The sequence below is a fragment of the Hemibagrus wyckioides genome, linkage group LG26 (genome assembly GCF_019097595.1).
Source record: "Hemibagrus wyckioides isolate EC202008001 linkage group LG26, SWU_Hwy_1.0, whole genome shotgun sequence".
Lineage (NCBI taxonomy): Eukaryota > Metazoa > Chordata > Actinopteri > Siluriformes > Bagridae > Hemibagrus > Hemibagrus wyckioides.
This window is the reverse complement of record NC_080735.1, coordinates 22,739,614-22,755,229: the sequence shown is the minus strand read 5'-3', so window position 1 is coordinate 22,755,229 and position 15,616 is coordinate 22,739,614. Positions and strand designations below refer to the sequence as shown.

At 41.6% G+C, this 15,616-nt stretch overlaps 1 protein-coding gene across 1 annotated transcript in view; it reads right to left on the bottom strand.

Moving 5' to 3' along the window:
• LOC131347029 (uncharacterized) overlaps positions 1-15,616 on the bottom strand; it is a 42,917-nt gene that overhangs the window by 10,646 nt on the left and 16,655 nt on the right. The window contains exons 46-78 of the mRNA XM_058380866.1: positions 15,434-15,564; positions 15,143-15,267; positions 14,874-14,991; positions 14,576-14,788; positions 14,150-14,320; positions 13,830-13,967; positions 13,601-13,650; positions 13,273-13,405; positions 13,071-13,153; positions 12,793-12,919; positions 8,112-8,302; positions 7,813-7,903; positions 7,596-7,695; positions 7,330-7,502; positions 7,008-7,163; positions 6,463-6,596; positions 6,217-6,350; positions 5,861-5,955; positions 4,135-5,762; positions 3,968-4,052; positions 3,701-3,847; positions 3,414-3,622; positions 3,208-3,311; positions 2,951-3,069; positions 2,608-2,778; positions 2,272-2,477; positions 2,082-2,182; positions 1,759-1,877; positions 1,509-1,634; positions 1,213-1,406; positions 997-1,091; positions 751-881; positions 194-318 (exon numbers count right to left, since the gene is read on the bottom strand). Of these exons, the coding sequence (XP_058236849.1) occupies positions 194-318; positions 751-881; positions 997-1,091; positions 1,213-1,406; positions 1,509-1,634; positions 1,759-1,877; positions 2,082-2,182; positions 2,272-2,477; positions 2,608-2,778; positions 2,951-3,069; positions 3,208-3,311; positions 3,414-3,622; positions 3,701-3,847; positions 3,968-4,052; positions 4,135-5,762; positions 5,861-5,955; positions 6,217-6,350; positions 6,463-6,596; positions 7,008-7,163; positions 7,330-7,502; positions 7,596-7,695; positions 7,813-7,903; positions 8,112-8,302; positions 12,793-12,919; positions 13,071-13,153; positions 13,273-13,405; positions 13,601-13,650; positions 13,830-13,967; positions 14,150-14,320; positions 14,576-14,788; positions 14,874-14,991; positions 15,143-15,267; positions 15,434-15,564 (5,923 nt within the window). The remainder of the gene's footprint in view (positions 1-193; positions 319-750; positions 882-996; positions 1,092-1,212; positions 1,407-1,508; positions 1,635-1,758; positions 1,878-2,081; positions 2,183-2,271; positions 2,478-2,607; positions 2,779-2,950; positions 3,070-3,207; positions 3,312-3,413; positions 3,623-3,700; positions 3,848-3,967; positions 4,053-4,134; positions 5,763-5,860; positions 5,956-6,216; positions 6,351-6,462; positions 6,597-7,007; positions 7,164-7,329; positions 7,503-7,595; positions 7,696-7,812; positions 7,904-8,111; positions 8,303-12,792; positions 12,920-13,070; positions 13,154-13,272; positions 13,406-13,600; positions 13,651-13,829; positions 13,968-14,149; positions 14,321-14,575; positions 14,789-14,873; positions 14,992-15,142; positions 15,268-15,433; positions 15,565-15,616) is intronic.

Below are 15,616 nucleotides of genomic sequence, written 5' to 3'. Positions count from 1 at the left end.
TTTGCTATATATGTGATTTGTGCTATATAGAACATGAATAATAATGCTTTGGTTCAAGCATGATTGCCTTTTAGAAATAAATTTGAACAAAGGTTTTCAGTGTTCTGTCACTATAAGACTTGAATTAAGCACACGAGATACTACTTAAATTGTGGGTTTTTAAAATAGAGATTTGTACCATATATGTATTTACCTGAGAGGGTTAAAGTTGGGATTCTGGATGTATAATTGAGTTGTGTAGTATTCTGTGACACTTGCTGAAATTTTTGAGTTACTAAACAACTGAAGATTTTCTGAATTTTCCAGGAACACTCCAATCTACAGGACAAAATAAAACACCATCAATAAACTGTGAGGTCAATGTTAATTTAATATCTAGATATAGAGTCTACTTTATTAGGAACATCTATACATCTGAATATTCATTCAGTTATCTAACCAGCCAATCATGTGAATGCAGCACAATGTATAAAATCATGAATAAACATGTCAAGGGCTTCAAGTAATGTTCATATCAAATGCTGCTGAAATTTTTGGGATTCACACACAATAGTCTGCAGAGTTTAGACAGAATGGTGCAAAAATAACATCCTTTGAGTGGATCATCCGCAGGCTGAAATACATTGTTCATTAAAGATATAAGAGAATAATGACCAGACCATTTTGATCTGCCAGGAAGTCTATAATAACTCAAGAAAGCACTCTTTAAAGCCATGGTAAGGTAAAAAGCATCATAGGTGCATGTGCTACCTTGCTATCTGATAAGAATGATTGCAGATCAGTGAGGGTGATGAAAGTGATGAAGAATCCAATGTTGTCAGCAAACCAGGCAGTGGAGTTCAGAAGAGGATCTGAGGAGTTATAGCAGCGGGGGCTGCCATCTGCATGATACACATACAGATAGTTATGCTGAGACACATATACTATTCACACACAAATATAGGAATTTAATATGCAGTACTATTCGATAGAGAGACCGAGAGATGTTATTCTTACCGCTGCTGTTCAGGTACACTTTAATAGAGCTGTACACATCAGCTGGGGTAAAATCAGTTGCAGAAAAATTGTAACTGTCCCCCAAGATAGACACTCTGCTCATAAACACATATATAAAGGTGATTTTACTACAGATCCTTAGTTTTTTAAACAACAAATAGGAGGCTGTGCTTGTGCTGAGAGCCCCGTGTAATGGTACAACGAACAATGACTCACAATTTTCTGTATGACAGACAGGAGGCACCACTGAGCTGGGCAGAGCTGATGAGATGAGAGTTGAGGTAGGGCAGGTAGTGAAGCAGTGTAACATCAAACCACTGTTCTACCTCAGCCTGAGATGAGGCAGTGAGAGCACGAGACAACACACATTCCAAAGTGTAGCTGGCCAGAGCTGAGGACAAGACAGTCTCCTGTAGACAGAAACACAGATTAATCTATGAGTTAATCCTTATATGATAAAGGAAAATAATCCTCATGGACTAAAAGGGTAGGGTAAATGAAGACAGGTGTACCATCTCCAGGTACTGGTTGGTTCTATTGTAGTTGTTGAGGAGGGTGCAGAGGTCAGAAGCATTAATGACTGTGTCCGGCCTGTTCAGAAACTCACTGAGTTCTTCCAGAGAGATGGAGCCCAACAGCTAGAGGACACAGAGGACAGACAACATACTCGTTACCCAGGGAGATGTGGAAGGCTCACTGGCTGCCACTTAAACTATTAGTGAGCGATTCACTGATAGGATCCATGTTATAGAGCAGACATACCTCTGCCAGGCGGTCTCCTGGGATCAGAGACAGGAAATCTTTCAGGTCAGGGAATCCAAAATTGAGGAACAACTGTTTCAGGAACACATAGAAGCTCCCTGTGCCATAGCAGCTCAGGCCTGTGAGGTAAAATAGAGCACTATTGAAAAAGTCTGGTGCATTTAGATTGATGTTATCAGACCAATGAAGTGAGACACTCCAGACATATTCTTCACCTGCTAAAGACATCTTACTGATCACTGGCTGCACATTGTACTAGCCTTAGTCAGCAAAAACACAAGCCGGAAACACACAGACACACACACACACACACACACACACACCTTGGCTGGACTGGTACTTGAGATAGTCTTGTGTGTAATTGAAGACCATGATGGACTGGATGGTAGAAAGATCACTGTACACATCATTAAATCCTTTGACTCTGTAAACGCAACAACATAAAAGTAAACAAGTTAAAAATCAAAGCAATTAAAGAATAGATCAGTGCTTTCATGTTGAGGAGGAGCTCACATCTCTCTGTAGGAGTCACAGCTGATGTTCATGGGGATGATGGACAGGGTGTTTGGACTAATCCCATGAAGGAACAAGGAAAGGTAAGTCTGGAACCACAGGGCAAAGTCCTCTGGGCTGAAAGTTTGGAAGTGAGGCACCAGATCCAAGAGTGTCATGTTTAGAATGGTGTCTGATATTGCTGAAGGAATGCTAGTCATGTTCATCTGCAAACACACAGCAACATGGATTAACAGTCTGGACACACTTGGACATCATCAATTACTAAGCACAGACTAAATGTGTCTTATTTCAAAAGGAAATATGCCATGGCTTGTACACTACAGGGATCCTCACTTGTATTGCAGTCTCATTGAAGGCTTCGAGGAAGCTTCCAAGTTGATTCAGATCTAAAGATGTGATCACACTGCTAAACACCTCTCTAAACACAGAGTCATTTGCCAACACTCCTGAATGCAAGATGAACTGTGCCTTCTGTTCACTGGACAGTAAGCCTAGCACTTCAACCTGTAGGACAAAACACATATTACTCATTCTGTTCACTAAGTCTACAAGGAAAACAGTGTAGCAACTGCCTGTTCTCTCTACCAAAATCCAGAGACCAACCCTTTCTACTGTTGTACAGTCAATTGCAAACCCACATGATAAATGCCCTTGGAGCAATTGGGCTGTTACTCACGCTAGAGAAATTTGCATTTAGAAGTTTGAGCACTTCCAAAGAAGCATAATCGGAGAAACTGCCAAGGTTCTTTTCAAGCCAGTCGTTGCTGCCGGAAGTGTTGGAAAGACAGCGAGGGTCTAAAATGATCAGAAACCATTAGTTAAATCAGTCAGAATATTCTCAAGTGGCTCTTGGTTTCTTTCATTAAGACAATCGATTGTCTTAATTTAACTGTCAGGTTTCTGTATAAGAACAACGAAAAGGAGCCTGTGTACCTGGAAGGTCATTTCTTAACAGGAAGGGAAAGATGAACCAAGTAAAGACCATCTGCTTCTGCTCCTCCTTCATGAGAGATTCTTGACTGCTGAGAGCTTGCACCCTACATTGGAGGAGAAATAGATCAGATTTTGTTGTGGATTACTTTATCTCCATGCACACAATAACACATATGGAGTTCTGAAATTCCACTGTCCATACGTACACAATCTGGTAGGTCTCACAGCTGAAGGTTTTTGAACTGAGACTGGACAGAAAATCTTTAGACACTGATGACAAAAATGGTCGAAGCCTGATCTGGAACCACTCAGTGATGAAAATAGCATTCACCAGCTGTGCTGCAGTGAACTTGCTGATTATCACCTCCCCGATGGCATCAAGTAAATTTGGGTCAGCAACAGCACTGATTAGGGTCTGCAATAAAAAATTCATATATTATACAGCTCCAAATAAATATTTTTTTTAAACTAAAATACCACTCAAAATTCATACCATGCTGTAAACCTTATCCAGTGCTTCATCCAAATGTGCAGCAAATTTGTTAAAGAAAAGTTTCCAAATATCTTTGGTGTACTTTATGCTGCCTGTTGTTTCACATGTTAGCAGTTTGGCTAGATCCTCAGTGGACAGACCAGCAACCTAGGAACATATGAACATGCAAGATAAAAATGTTTCCATGTTGTAAAAGACTGTCAAACAAATAATTAAACGGATAAAATTCATGACAGAAATTTTGTATCTGCTTAATAGAGGACTCACTGATGAACAGGCATAGTCAGTGATGCTGAAGTTGCACAGTACTGCAGAAGCATTTCCATACAAAAGTGTAGTCTCAATTGCCTGGCTGCATAGAACAAAAAAAATAACATTATTCTTCTGTTCCTACTTTTTAATTACTTTTTTGGTTTTATGAAACCACAGCTCACCTGTCTACACCTTGACATGGGTTGACAGGGACACTGGTGTTGTTTTCAAATGAAGGAGTGATTTTAATACTTGTAGTTGGGGAAGTAGTAGTGTTGAGGAAGGCTTTGGTAGTTGGATTGGTTGCAGTCATATTGACAGTTGTTCCAAATGAAGGGTTAATTTTAATACTTGTAGTGGGGGAAGTAGTAGTGTTGAGGAAGGCTTTGGTAGTTGGATTGGTTGCAGTCATACTGACAGTTGTTCCAAATGAAGGGGTAATTTTAATACTTGTAGTGGGGGAAGTAGTAGTGTTAAGGAAGGCTTTGGTAGTTGGATTGGTTGCAGTCATATTGACAGTTGTTTCCAATGAAGGGGTGATTTTAATACTTGTAGTGGGGGAAGTAGTAGTGTTGAGGAAGGCTTTGGTAGTTGGATTGGTTGCAGTCATATTGACAGTTGTTCCAAACGAAGGGTTAATTTTAATACTTGTAGTGGGGGAAGTAGTAGTGCTGAGGATGGCATTGGTAGTTGGATTGGTTGCAGTCATATTGACAGTTGTTTCCAATGAAGGGGTGATTTTAATACTTGTAGTGGGGGAAGTAGTAGTGTTGAGGAAGGCTTTGGTAGTTGGATTGGTTGCAGTCATATTGACAGTTGTTTCCAATGAAGGGGTGATTTTAATACTTGTAGTTGGGGAAGTAGTAGTGTTGAGCAAGGCTTTGGTAGTTGGATTGGTTGCAGTCATATTGACAGTTGTTTCCAATGAAGGGGTGATTTTAATACTTGTAGTGGGGGAAGTAGTAGTGTTGAGGAAGGCTTTGGTAGTTGGATTGGTTGCAGTCATATTGACAGTTGTTCCAAATGAAGGGGTGATTTTAATACTTGTAGTGGGGGAAGTAGTAGTGTTGAGGAAGGCTTTGGTAGTTGGATTGGTTGCAGTCATATTGACAGTTGTTTCCAATGAAGGGGTGATTTTAATACTTGTAGTGGGGGAAGTAGTAGTGTTGAGGAAGGCTTTGGTAGTTGGATTGGTTGCAGTCATATTGACAGTTGTTTCCAATGAAGGGGTGATTTTAATACTTGTAGTGGGGGAAGTAGTAGTGTTGAGGAAGGCATTGGTAGTTGGATTGGTTGCAGTCATATTGACAGTTGTTTCCAATGAAGGAGTGATTTTAATACTTGTAGTTGGGGAAGTAGTAGTGTTGAGGAAGGCATTGGTAGTTGGATTGGTTGCAGTCATATTGACAGTTGTTCCAAACGAAGGGTTAATTTTAATACTTGTAGTGGGGGAAGTAGTAGTGTTGAGGATGGCATTGGTAGTTGCAGTCATGTTGACAGTTGTTCCAAAAGAAGTGGTGACTTTAAAACTTGTAGTGGGGGAAGCACTGATATTGAGGATGGCACTAGTGACAGGTGTGCTCACAGTAGATATGGCAGTGTCAGTAGCTGTTGTGGTACTAGGAGTGGTAGTACTGATGATGGTCGTATAATTATTACTGTCTGTGTTTGTGATGCCAAGATTCAAAATATCTAAATCAGACTGATTCTGTTGTGACACCCAGAACTGAACTATTGAAGAGTTCTCAAATAGCTTTAAGTCAGCCACATTTAATCCCATTAGATCCTTCACTGTGCTCACATTCAGGACCTAAAACAGACACACACATTCACACACACACAATGAATTTTATGTCCTAATTCAGAACTAATGATTTATCTTAGTATCTTTACTTGTTTATTTTATACCATAAGTACAGTAGGATTTAGAGTAGTGAATATGGTGATGTCCATGCTGATGTTCTGGATAGAAAGAGCTTGAATATCCTCGACAGGAGCGCCACCTAAACATACATATGTTAAGTAAATGTATTGTAAGATGTGCACTTTTCAATTGAATAAAAATATTACACATACATCTAAATATATAGCAAAGTGAAAATGAAACACATTTTATATTTATATTTTTAAATATATTTTCATGTCAAGATATTAACTCATAATCTGGACTGGTTGCATTATTTTATGCACAAATTATACTGCTAAATAAATGGGTCTTGTTACAGTGTATACAATGTATTGACATAAGTGGTCATGTATTTTACCCAGGTAAGGTCTGATGAGTTGGTAGAAAGTTGTAGAACTGCTGCGTTGATTGCTGAATGAAGAGTTAGCGATGATGTACAGAGCAGATTTCTGTTCGATGGAACATGAGGACAGATCTGGAGACAAGACTGACCTGCATATAGAAAAAATGTAAACTGTAAAGACTGTTCTCAAATTATTCTCAACTCTTATTATTTAATTTTTTCCATGTTTGTGTCTGTATGTAGCTGTGAGTGTGTACTTACGTTAGGCTCTCAGCAGTGATATTTTCCAGCACACTGATGTCTAAAGTGCAGATGTTGGAACCAACTACATTTATTTCAGCACTTCCCAGAGAGTGATTTCCCATGCTCAGATACCTCATAATCACCGCTTTACTCTACAAAATACACAAAGATTATACTTGCAGCAAGCACATTAGTAAAATGCTTCAACTAGTAAGTGTCTATGTATTACATGTTCAAAGAGTAATGAAATAGTCTGAGTTTTAGATAAACTCTCTCTCTCTCACTCTCTAAAGGATCACAGACACTCTCTCTCACTCTTTAATGCATCACTGATGCTCTCTCTCTCTAGAGGATGACAGATGCTCCCTCTCCCTCTTTCTAGAATCACTGGTACTATCTCCCCCTCTCTGAAGGGTCAAATTTATTTGTTCCCACTCTGAAAGATTGCAGGGTCTCTTGATATCTCTATTCTAGTCTCTCCGATTGGAGTTGAGGACATGGTCCAAAAGTACTTGACATATCTCACACACACACACACACACACACACACACACACACATTACCTTTTCTTTTCCCCAGTGTCCAGCATTTGAGTCCATCAAGGAGGACAATGTGTCAATTATGGTAATATTCCACTTGCTAATGTCATCAGTAGTGGCCACACGAGAAGTGGAACCCAGTAGCTGCAGTACACCGTCATTAAGACCTGACGGGTAAATCTATATATGCACACAAAACAACAATTTATAATATACCACCTAACACACACTGTCCAAAATATTGTGTGGATAAATCCACCACACACAAAGACTTTATACTCACAACTCAACAAGCCTGATTTGCAGGGGTACATTTACAAAACAATCAGTGTTCAGTGCTGCTAACCTGGTTTAACTTGTTCAGAATGACAGTCTGGAGGCTGGTGTCCACCACTTTTTCAGTGATGGCTGCCAGGTTGTCCTGCAGTACAGTGATGTCCAGATACAGATCAAACTGCGTGGAGTTAAAGCCAAAAGGAAATGATGGGTCTGAAATTGTCACTGCTGTGATGTTGCTCACTGTTAGAAACAGAACAAAATCATCACTGAAGGGCAGAATCTTAAAATGTATACCTGTATCTCAGTGTGTTTTACACTGTAAAGTACTTTTACCTGTAGTGCTTTCTGAGTTGCATTCTGTAAAGAATGTCCTTAGCTTCTTCAGTGGGATCTTCTGCTCCCTCAGGACCGAAAGGAACTTCCTTTTTACATTCTTCAACAATCACACACACACACACACACACACACACACACACAATGATGGCATTAAATTAGTCCATAAAGTTGAACACTGGAAAACTATAATTTAAAACAGGACAGATTTACATACAAAGCTAAGTTTGTTGCAGATGTCTGATTTGAAATAAACCGCCAGGTTGCTGAGTTGCTCCACGGTCTCTTCATTCCACATTGAGGGATTGCTGATTTAAAAAAAAAAAACAATATTAACGAGTGCTTATTCATATCTTATACAACACAACTCTAGTCATTAAAATTAAAATCTAAACTTTTATACAAATTCTAAAATTAGCAGTAAAATATGATTGAAGTAATGGTTCAAAATGAACCTTTTCTACAACACTATGAGATAAAAAGATATCCACTAGTCTGCATAAATCTCTAGCTCACCCATAAGCAGTATTCCCACTGAGGAGTAGTAACTGTACAGCAGTGATTTGAGAATCAGAAAGATCTTCACAGTTCTTCAGTTTCTCAAGAATGAGAGGGTCAGAGTTCTGGATGTAGGAGGAGTCTAGTGTGCAGGCCATATTTCCCAGAACTTCCACCTGATGACTGGTCAGACTCGCACCAGATATACCCTAAAATGTCACAAACCATGAAGGGGAATCACATCAAATTACAGCATGTATAAGTACTCAGTCTAATTGTAAGTACTGGGTTCACTTTCGAGGGAACTTGACGCTCCATCATGGCTGGAGCTTTGCCAATGCTTCTATGTGAAAGTTGTCTCTGAAGCTCTGTGTAAAAACATGCAGATTTATCGGCTCAGGTAGGTCATGTGAAGAAGCAGAGCAATTTCGAATTTCCACCACATTCTGTGGTGTTCAAAAAGCTCTTGGAGGTGATTACTCATGCTGTTGTTAAGCTTAGCTTAGATTGCCATAATGAAATGATGTTGTCTATGAGCTTGACAATCTCTGACTAACGTCATGCCGCCTTCCACCTCCATGAAGGCGTCTCCCATTTTTCCCAGCCCTCCACACTGAGATGTCAAGGTTGTGGATGTTGGTTGTGGTTATTCTGTCTGTTTGTTCTTCTCAGCCACTGATGACTATTCAGCCAGTGTGGGTCTTGATGAACATGGGTATGCAGCGATGCCTAGGGTTGAATAAATGCTTGTGGGCTATTTCGCCCTTCAATGGCTCCATGGAGAAAGTCTGCATTACCACTGAGGCCCTGTCGGATCACATCGGCCTTATAGGGAACGCCTACAATCCCACAAGTTAAGCTGTTGTGGTGCTTCACAAAATGGCAGTTTTGCACTCATACCAAGGGGCTGTAGAGTGCATTCCCCTTTTAGGGCGAGCCTCTGGCTTTATATCCAGCATTTCTTGGTTCCAAAGAAGAACGGGGCAATGCACAATTTTAGACCCGAGTGCTCTGAATTGTATGCTGAAACATACAAATCTGAGATGTTAACACTCATGGTCATTGTGTTGCAGATAAGGTCCGAGGACTGAATTGCGATGATAATCCTGAATCCTGAATCAATCTTCACATAGACATCTTGCCAGAGCACAGGAGACTCCCCTGGTTTGCTTTCGGGCTGAAGTTTACCACAGCCAGGATCTCCCTTTAAGCCTAGTCTTATTGCTCACCCTCAGAAAAAAGTGCATGGAGGCTGCTCTGGCATCATTGCACCCCAGGGCATCCATGTACTCAGTTATCCAGATGACTGGCTCATCATGGCTCAGTCGAGGGAACTGGCAGCCAGGCATTTAGATGCCGTGCTTGCCCACATGAGGTCCCTAGGCCTCAACCCAGTGAAGTGTCTGCTTTCTCCCTCTCTGAGAACCACCTTCTGGGGGATAGTTTGGGATTCTGCCAGGATGCGGGCACGTCCATCTCCCGCTCGGGGGGGATTCCATCTTTTCTGCTGTAAAGGCCATTCTTTAAAATCAGACTAGGCCAGTGCCTCTCTGCGTCTCAGGCTTAGAGGGTGCTCAGCTCATGACTGTAGCTATTCCTGTGTGTCTGCTACACATGAGACTGTTTCAACTCTGGCTCAGGAGGGTTTTCACATTTGTAGACACACTTTTCAGGGTTGCAAAGGGTATGCGTCACAAGCTTCGGAACCTTTTTATGTAGGCAGACCCCAGTTTCTCACCTTGGGTTCCACTCTTAGGGCATGTCATTGTCGCAAGACTCTTTCAACAGACACCCCCCTCTCGAGCTGGGGAGTGGGCCTAGATGGCCACCCTGCCCATGGCATTTAGGAGGGCTTCTGTCTCTCATGGCACACAGATTACCTGAAGATGGGGGCTATGTTTCTAGTGCTAAAAACACTTTTTCATGAAACTCAGGGATTACCTTTGGTGGGGCCCTTCATCAACCAATAGGGCAGCCTCTGTTTGCGCCCTCTGTTCAGGTTGGTGCACCAGATCTGGCCCTAGGTAGAGACCAGAGTTCTCTCGCTGACAGCGATTTACACTCCACAGCACATGATTGGGAAGCAGGCTTTCTGGTGAGGCAGGGGCTGAGGCCTGGGGAATGGCATCTCCACTTCTAGGTGATGGAAAACACATGGCAACTTTTGGCCAGGCAAAATTGGCTATGCTCGCCTCTGAGGAGTCGACTCACTGTCCCCTATGGCTTTCTCTTTTCCATTCTGTACGGTGCTCCTTGGGAGATTCCTGTCAGGAGGAGCCTCCTCTCTCAGGTGTAGGGGGTGATTCTCCTCCCCAAGATTTAGAACCTGTGGTCGGGCCCCTGAGGGGAGACCCTGTTCCTCCAACCGAGGTTGTGGAGACTATTTTGTACTTTCGCCTCTGGTGTAATCGGCATTGTCAGGATCTAATTCACTGCCCTGTAAGTACAGTACAAGAGTTCCTGCAGACACACTTCTTTGAGGGCCTATCACCCTCTACATTGAGGCCTCAGCGAAAGCAATCTGGTCTCCAAGCAGCACCTTGTGCTGGGTATTGGTAGCTATCACCTAGGCACCTATGAGATGCACTGTGTGGCTTCGTCTCTAGGTATTACAGCTCACTCCACTAGGTGTAACACCTTGTCCAGCACTCTGGCTAGGGGTGTTCCCCTCCAGGAGATTTGTGCTGCTGCGGGTTGGTCCTCTCCGTACACCCTTGTAATGTTCTATAACCTGGACCGGGACTCCACTCCAGCGTACTGTGTCTTACAGGGCTAATGATGTTCTCCTCCTGGATCATTTGTGCTCTTTGATGACGTCTGGGACATACGTCTCCTGGAGTGTGGCAGCATTGGTGTTGGCGTTCCCATAGCATCAACCATGATGCAGCATTGAGTTTCCTCAAAAGGAACTGTACCAGGTTACACTGCTAACCCGGTTCCCATAGTAGGGCATGAGACGCTGCATCGCTAGCCACACCCCGGGCATCCACTCGTGCTTCCATCAGACAAGTAGAAGCTGGAGTAATGTGACAAAGATACGCTTCAGTGGTCTTGCTGATGTGCTACTGATATATTCTATATCTCTGTCCTGGGCTGACTCTGGCCCTTGGCTGAGAGTGTGTCAAAATTTGTTCATGACCTCATATTATTACCGTGATACCCTGTGTTTTGTCGTAGAAAATCTTTTTGTTCTGTTTCGAGAACATGTGCTGTACACAGACACTGTGACAGTTTCTTCTTCCGTGTCTTAGTTGACGTGTCTGCCAGTGAACACGTCAACTACGTCTGGTTCTGCTGACGTCGTTGTTAACCTATAGATAATAATGAAGATTATACTTTTCTTCTGTATAAATACTCCCTGTTCATCTCAGTAAATTTCAAAGAGTTTTGCTATTCAATCGCTGTCTCTTTGTGGTTCTTTGGCAAAAGTTTCCCTGATATCAGTAGAGGCAGTGGCAGCAGTGCAACTCAGGATTCTTCTCCGAGTGAACCCAACAATTCTAACAGCTACACTTTGTTACATGACCTAAATCAGCATGATTTCACAGTTTCAGACACAACTTCTACATAGAAGCATTCCCATAGCATCAGCCATGACACAGCGTCTCGTTCTCTTCTTAGGGAACCGGGTTACATTCGTAACCTGGGGTAGTTCTTGTGAGGATTCCAATGTTTACTTTCAAGATCTTCCACTGTTTTTTGTTTGAACATGAACATGTAACCCATGTTTGAATTATGCTCTCAAAGAATTTGCTTTCTTGCCTGAAGTATTCTGTTTGCCTCCAGACAATTTACCTGACTCTGCTTTGCCCATATATTTTCTCCACTGTGTTTAGAGGTCAGCAAACCACAGAATAAATCCTGATCTGGGAACTTTCCAGAAATTTTCTATTGCATTTCTAAGTCACAGTCGGAAATGGACTTTGCTTACATGTATTTTTATACCACAGCTATGCTGATGACAGTAGATGCATCCTCTCCATTCCTTCCTTATCTTTCTGAATACAGAGTGTAACAGATGAAAGCTCATCATCTGGAACTAAATGCCACCAAGAAGCTGGGTCCACACATTGAGATGTCCACACATTGTGAAGATGCATCCACAAATCAAGATCTTGCTATCTCCTTGGACAGCTCACCATTGCAAAATGGATGCAACCTTGGTGTATTTCTGGACAACCAATTGTCCTTCACTACTTATATAAACTGATTGCTATCTTCAGGAAAATCTAGTTCTATTCACCAAGGCCACTCAAGTGCTTGTTCAGTCCTTCATCATGTGGAGACTGGACTACTGAAAGTCATAGGTTTGCCTCTGCGTACCGTCATTCTCAACCTTTCCAGATTCTTTCCCATTGCCGGGTTCCCTCCACTAGACGCCAGTAGCTACAGCATCAGATTTCACACACAAAGCCAAAACAGTCCAGTGCATACATACCTAAAGGAATTCATGACAGCCCACTCTCTACCACACTTTTTAGATCTAGTGAATTAGCATGATTATGTTTTTGACAGAGCACAAGGCACTTATCTAAGTCATTCTGTTGAAGGGAATCTGCTAAATGCTGTAAATGTAGATTTCATAAGTGAAAAATCATAAAACAATCATACTGTAAGATTGGTTTACTGCTTTCCCATAACATTTAAGTGCTAATAATGAGTGTGCTGGTCTATGAACATGTTGATGTGTATGTTTTACCAGGCAGTTCTTTGCATGGTTGAACAGAATGTCTTTTTTGTCAAGGCCAAGAGACAGAACGGAGAAATCTGCTCTGCCCAGGGCACTGAAATATGCCTGGCAGTTCACCTTCTGTATCTTCTCATAGCTAAAACACCCACACACACACACACACACACAAAGAGACAAAATACATTTTGCAAATGAACCAAATTAACCTCAGATAATCTTTCAAATGCAAAGGAAGTATGCCTTATCTTTTAGATACAGTATAGTGTGTATGTGAATGTGTTACACACCTGTAGTACAGAAGCATTTCAGAGGGGATGTCAGTAAAGTTAACAGATGGATCGTCTTTCATGTAGTTGTACATGCAGGTCAGCTGAAACACAGAACCCTTTGTGATTGTGTGGTCTCTCATGTACCAGTATATGTTTGGGTCTACATGCTGCCAATGATTCAGACTGTGTGTGGAATGTGAATGAATATCAGAGTGTGTACCTGTGCCTCTTTCAGATGGACCTTGTCTCTGCCTTCACGTGGTCTACAGGCTTTCACAAGATCTTTGGCTTTCTGCTGTGGGAGAGTCTGAACTGAGCTGCAGGAGAATCCCTGCAGTATTGAAGTTGACAGACTGTGGAGAGACACATACCCATAGTCACACACAGACATACACACAGGTGAACCTTTACACAATGTCTAATTGTACTCTGGCAAAATCTTATGTACCTGGAATGTTCACCCAATGTTTATTTACACCGGATTTGTAAGTGTGTGTGTGTGTGTGTGTGTATGCATTCACTGAGACAAGTGTGTGTTTCTAACTCACTCTTCTGGATCATCACTGGCACTGGCCACTGCACCAAACAACATCATAGCCTGGTAAAAAAAATCATACAAAGGATGCAAAATGTTATTGATGTGTTTTACACTCGGATATCCAAACTCCACAGGAATTCAGCATCTGTAAGTGCTGTTATCACGGTCAAGCCATGTTACACAGTTACATGTTTCTTTTTTAGTACAAGAAAATGATTTACATTTCTCTGTTCAGTTACCTGTTCATGACTCCAGCTCTTGTTATTGATGAGTGAAACATCAACAGAGCTCAGTGACGTCAGTAGAACAAGTGGAATATACATCACCAGTGCATCTGGAACATTCTCTAGCACTTTGGAATGGTCTACAGAGATTACCTGGAAGAAATTGTGGGAGGAAATCTTCAACTTTTCCAGACTAACAAAACTGCATTCTGAGCAAAAGGACTGGGTTAAAATTAAACTTGCAAAGTGGACAATAATATATATCTCCATTTAAGTGATTGGCTGTAGTGTATTGTGCGTGTGTGTGTGTAGTCTATGTGATTAAGAGAGAATACCTTCTGGACAAATGTATTTTGTAGAATAACTGGCGCTGAGATAATGTTATTGATGAATGTTGGATTCTGAGATAAAGACACAAGCTGAGAAGATGGGATGATGGAGATGTTTGCAGAGAGAACGCCACCTATGAGTGTTCCCAGGGACTCCAGAGAGGAGGCACTGCTGATCTGTAAAGCAAAACAATCAGATCATTGTTTATTATATTATTTAGAAAGTATGAACATGCTGTTTTGGATCTGAATGCAACAAGACACAGTCTAAATTACAGCACCTTTGTGAACACAGTGTAGTTGGTAAATATTTGAACACTAATACAGTTTATTTCTTTACAGGGGTATGTTGTTAAATTGCTCTAAACGGAAGTGGTCTAGCTTCCAATAGCGTAGACCCACATTCCTGACAAGTTTGAAGTGTACACTCACAGTAAAGCCTGCACTAATGATGCTTTGGATGATGGAGTTGACTTGGCCCTGGTCCCAGCCATTGATGCTACTGAGTATAGACAGAGAACTGTTTATCACATCGGAGGGGGCGGAGCTTATCTGGCCCACAGTCAGGCCCACACACTGGCTGCCCAAAGATTGGATGATGGATGCAGATACATTGGGGAACTTTGCTACTAGCACCGCTGTGACCTGAAAGGAAAAGAGGACTGTGGGTAACTCACACTGCTACAGAATAACTGATTAGTGAACAGACAGGGTCTTATTGATTGATCACCTCTGGATTTATTTCTGTGCAGAAGTCGTTGATGCGATTCAGGATGGACGTGATGTCTTCATCTCCAAGACGTTCAAACACAGAGGCAGGAGATCGACACAGCAATTCAGCTGGCAATCTATAAGAACAAAGACAACCTTTTAAAAGTGCATCCAAACATATTTATACTTGTATGTACTCTGTTAGCTGAGGGGGTTGAATTTACGAGGCTGGATAAATAAATAGAATAAGTAGTTGTTTCGAGTGTTGTGTTTAGTGCGGAGTGTTACCCAAGTGGGCTGAAATCAGGATTCTGGATGTATAACTCGTTTGTGTAGTACTCCAAGACACTGGTGGAAATGCCTGAGTTGTTGAATAGCTGAAGATTTTCTGAGTTCTCCAGGAACACACTTGACTAAAGGACACAATAAAACAGACACATTGATGACACTATAGGATTTGTTTTTTTACGTAAATAACGGATATTTCTCAGATGATCCGAAATAATCATTCCTGTTAATCTCTGAAGGATTTATATGGATCATTACATATATGTATATTTGTGTGTGTGTGTGTGATACCATGTTTCCTGATAGGAATGATTGCAGATCAGTGAGGGTGATGAAAGTGATGAAGAATCCAATGTTGTCAGCAAACCAGGCAGTGGAGTTCAGAAGGGGATCTGAGGAGTTATAGCAGCGGGGGCTGCCATCTGCATGACGCACATGATACACATACAGATAGATATGTTAAGACACACTTAC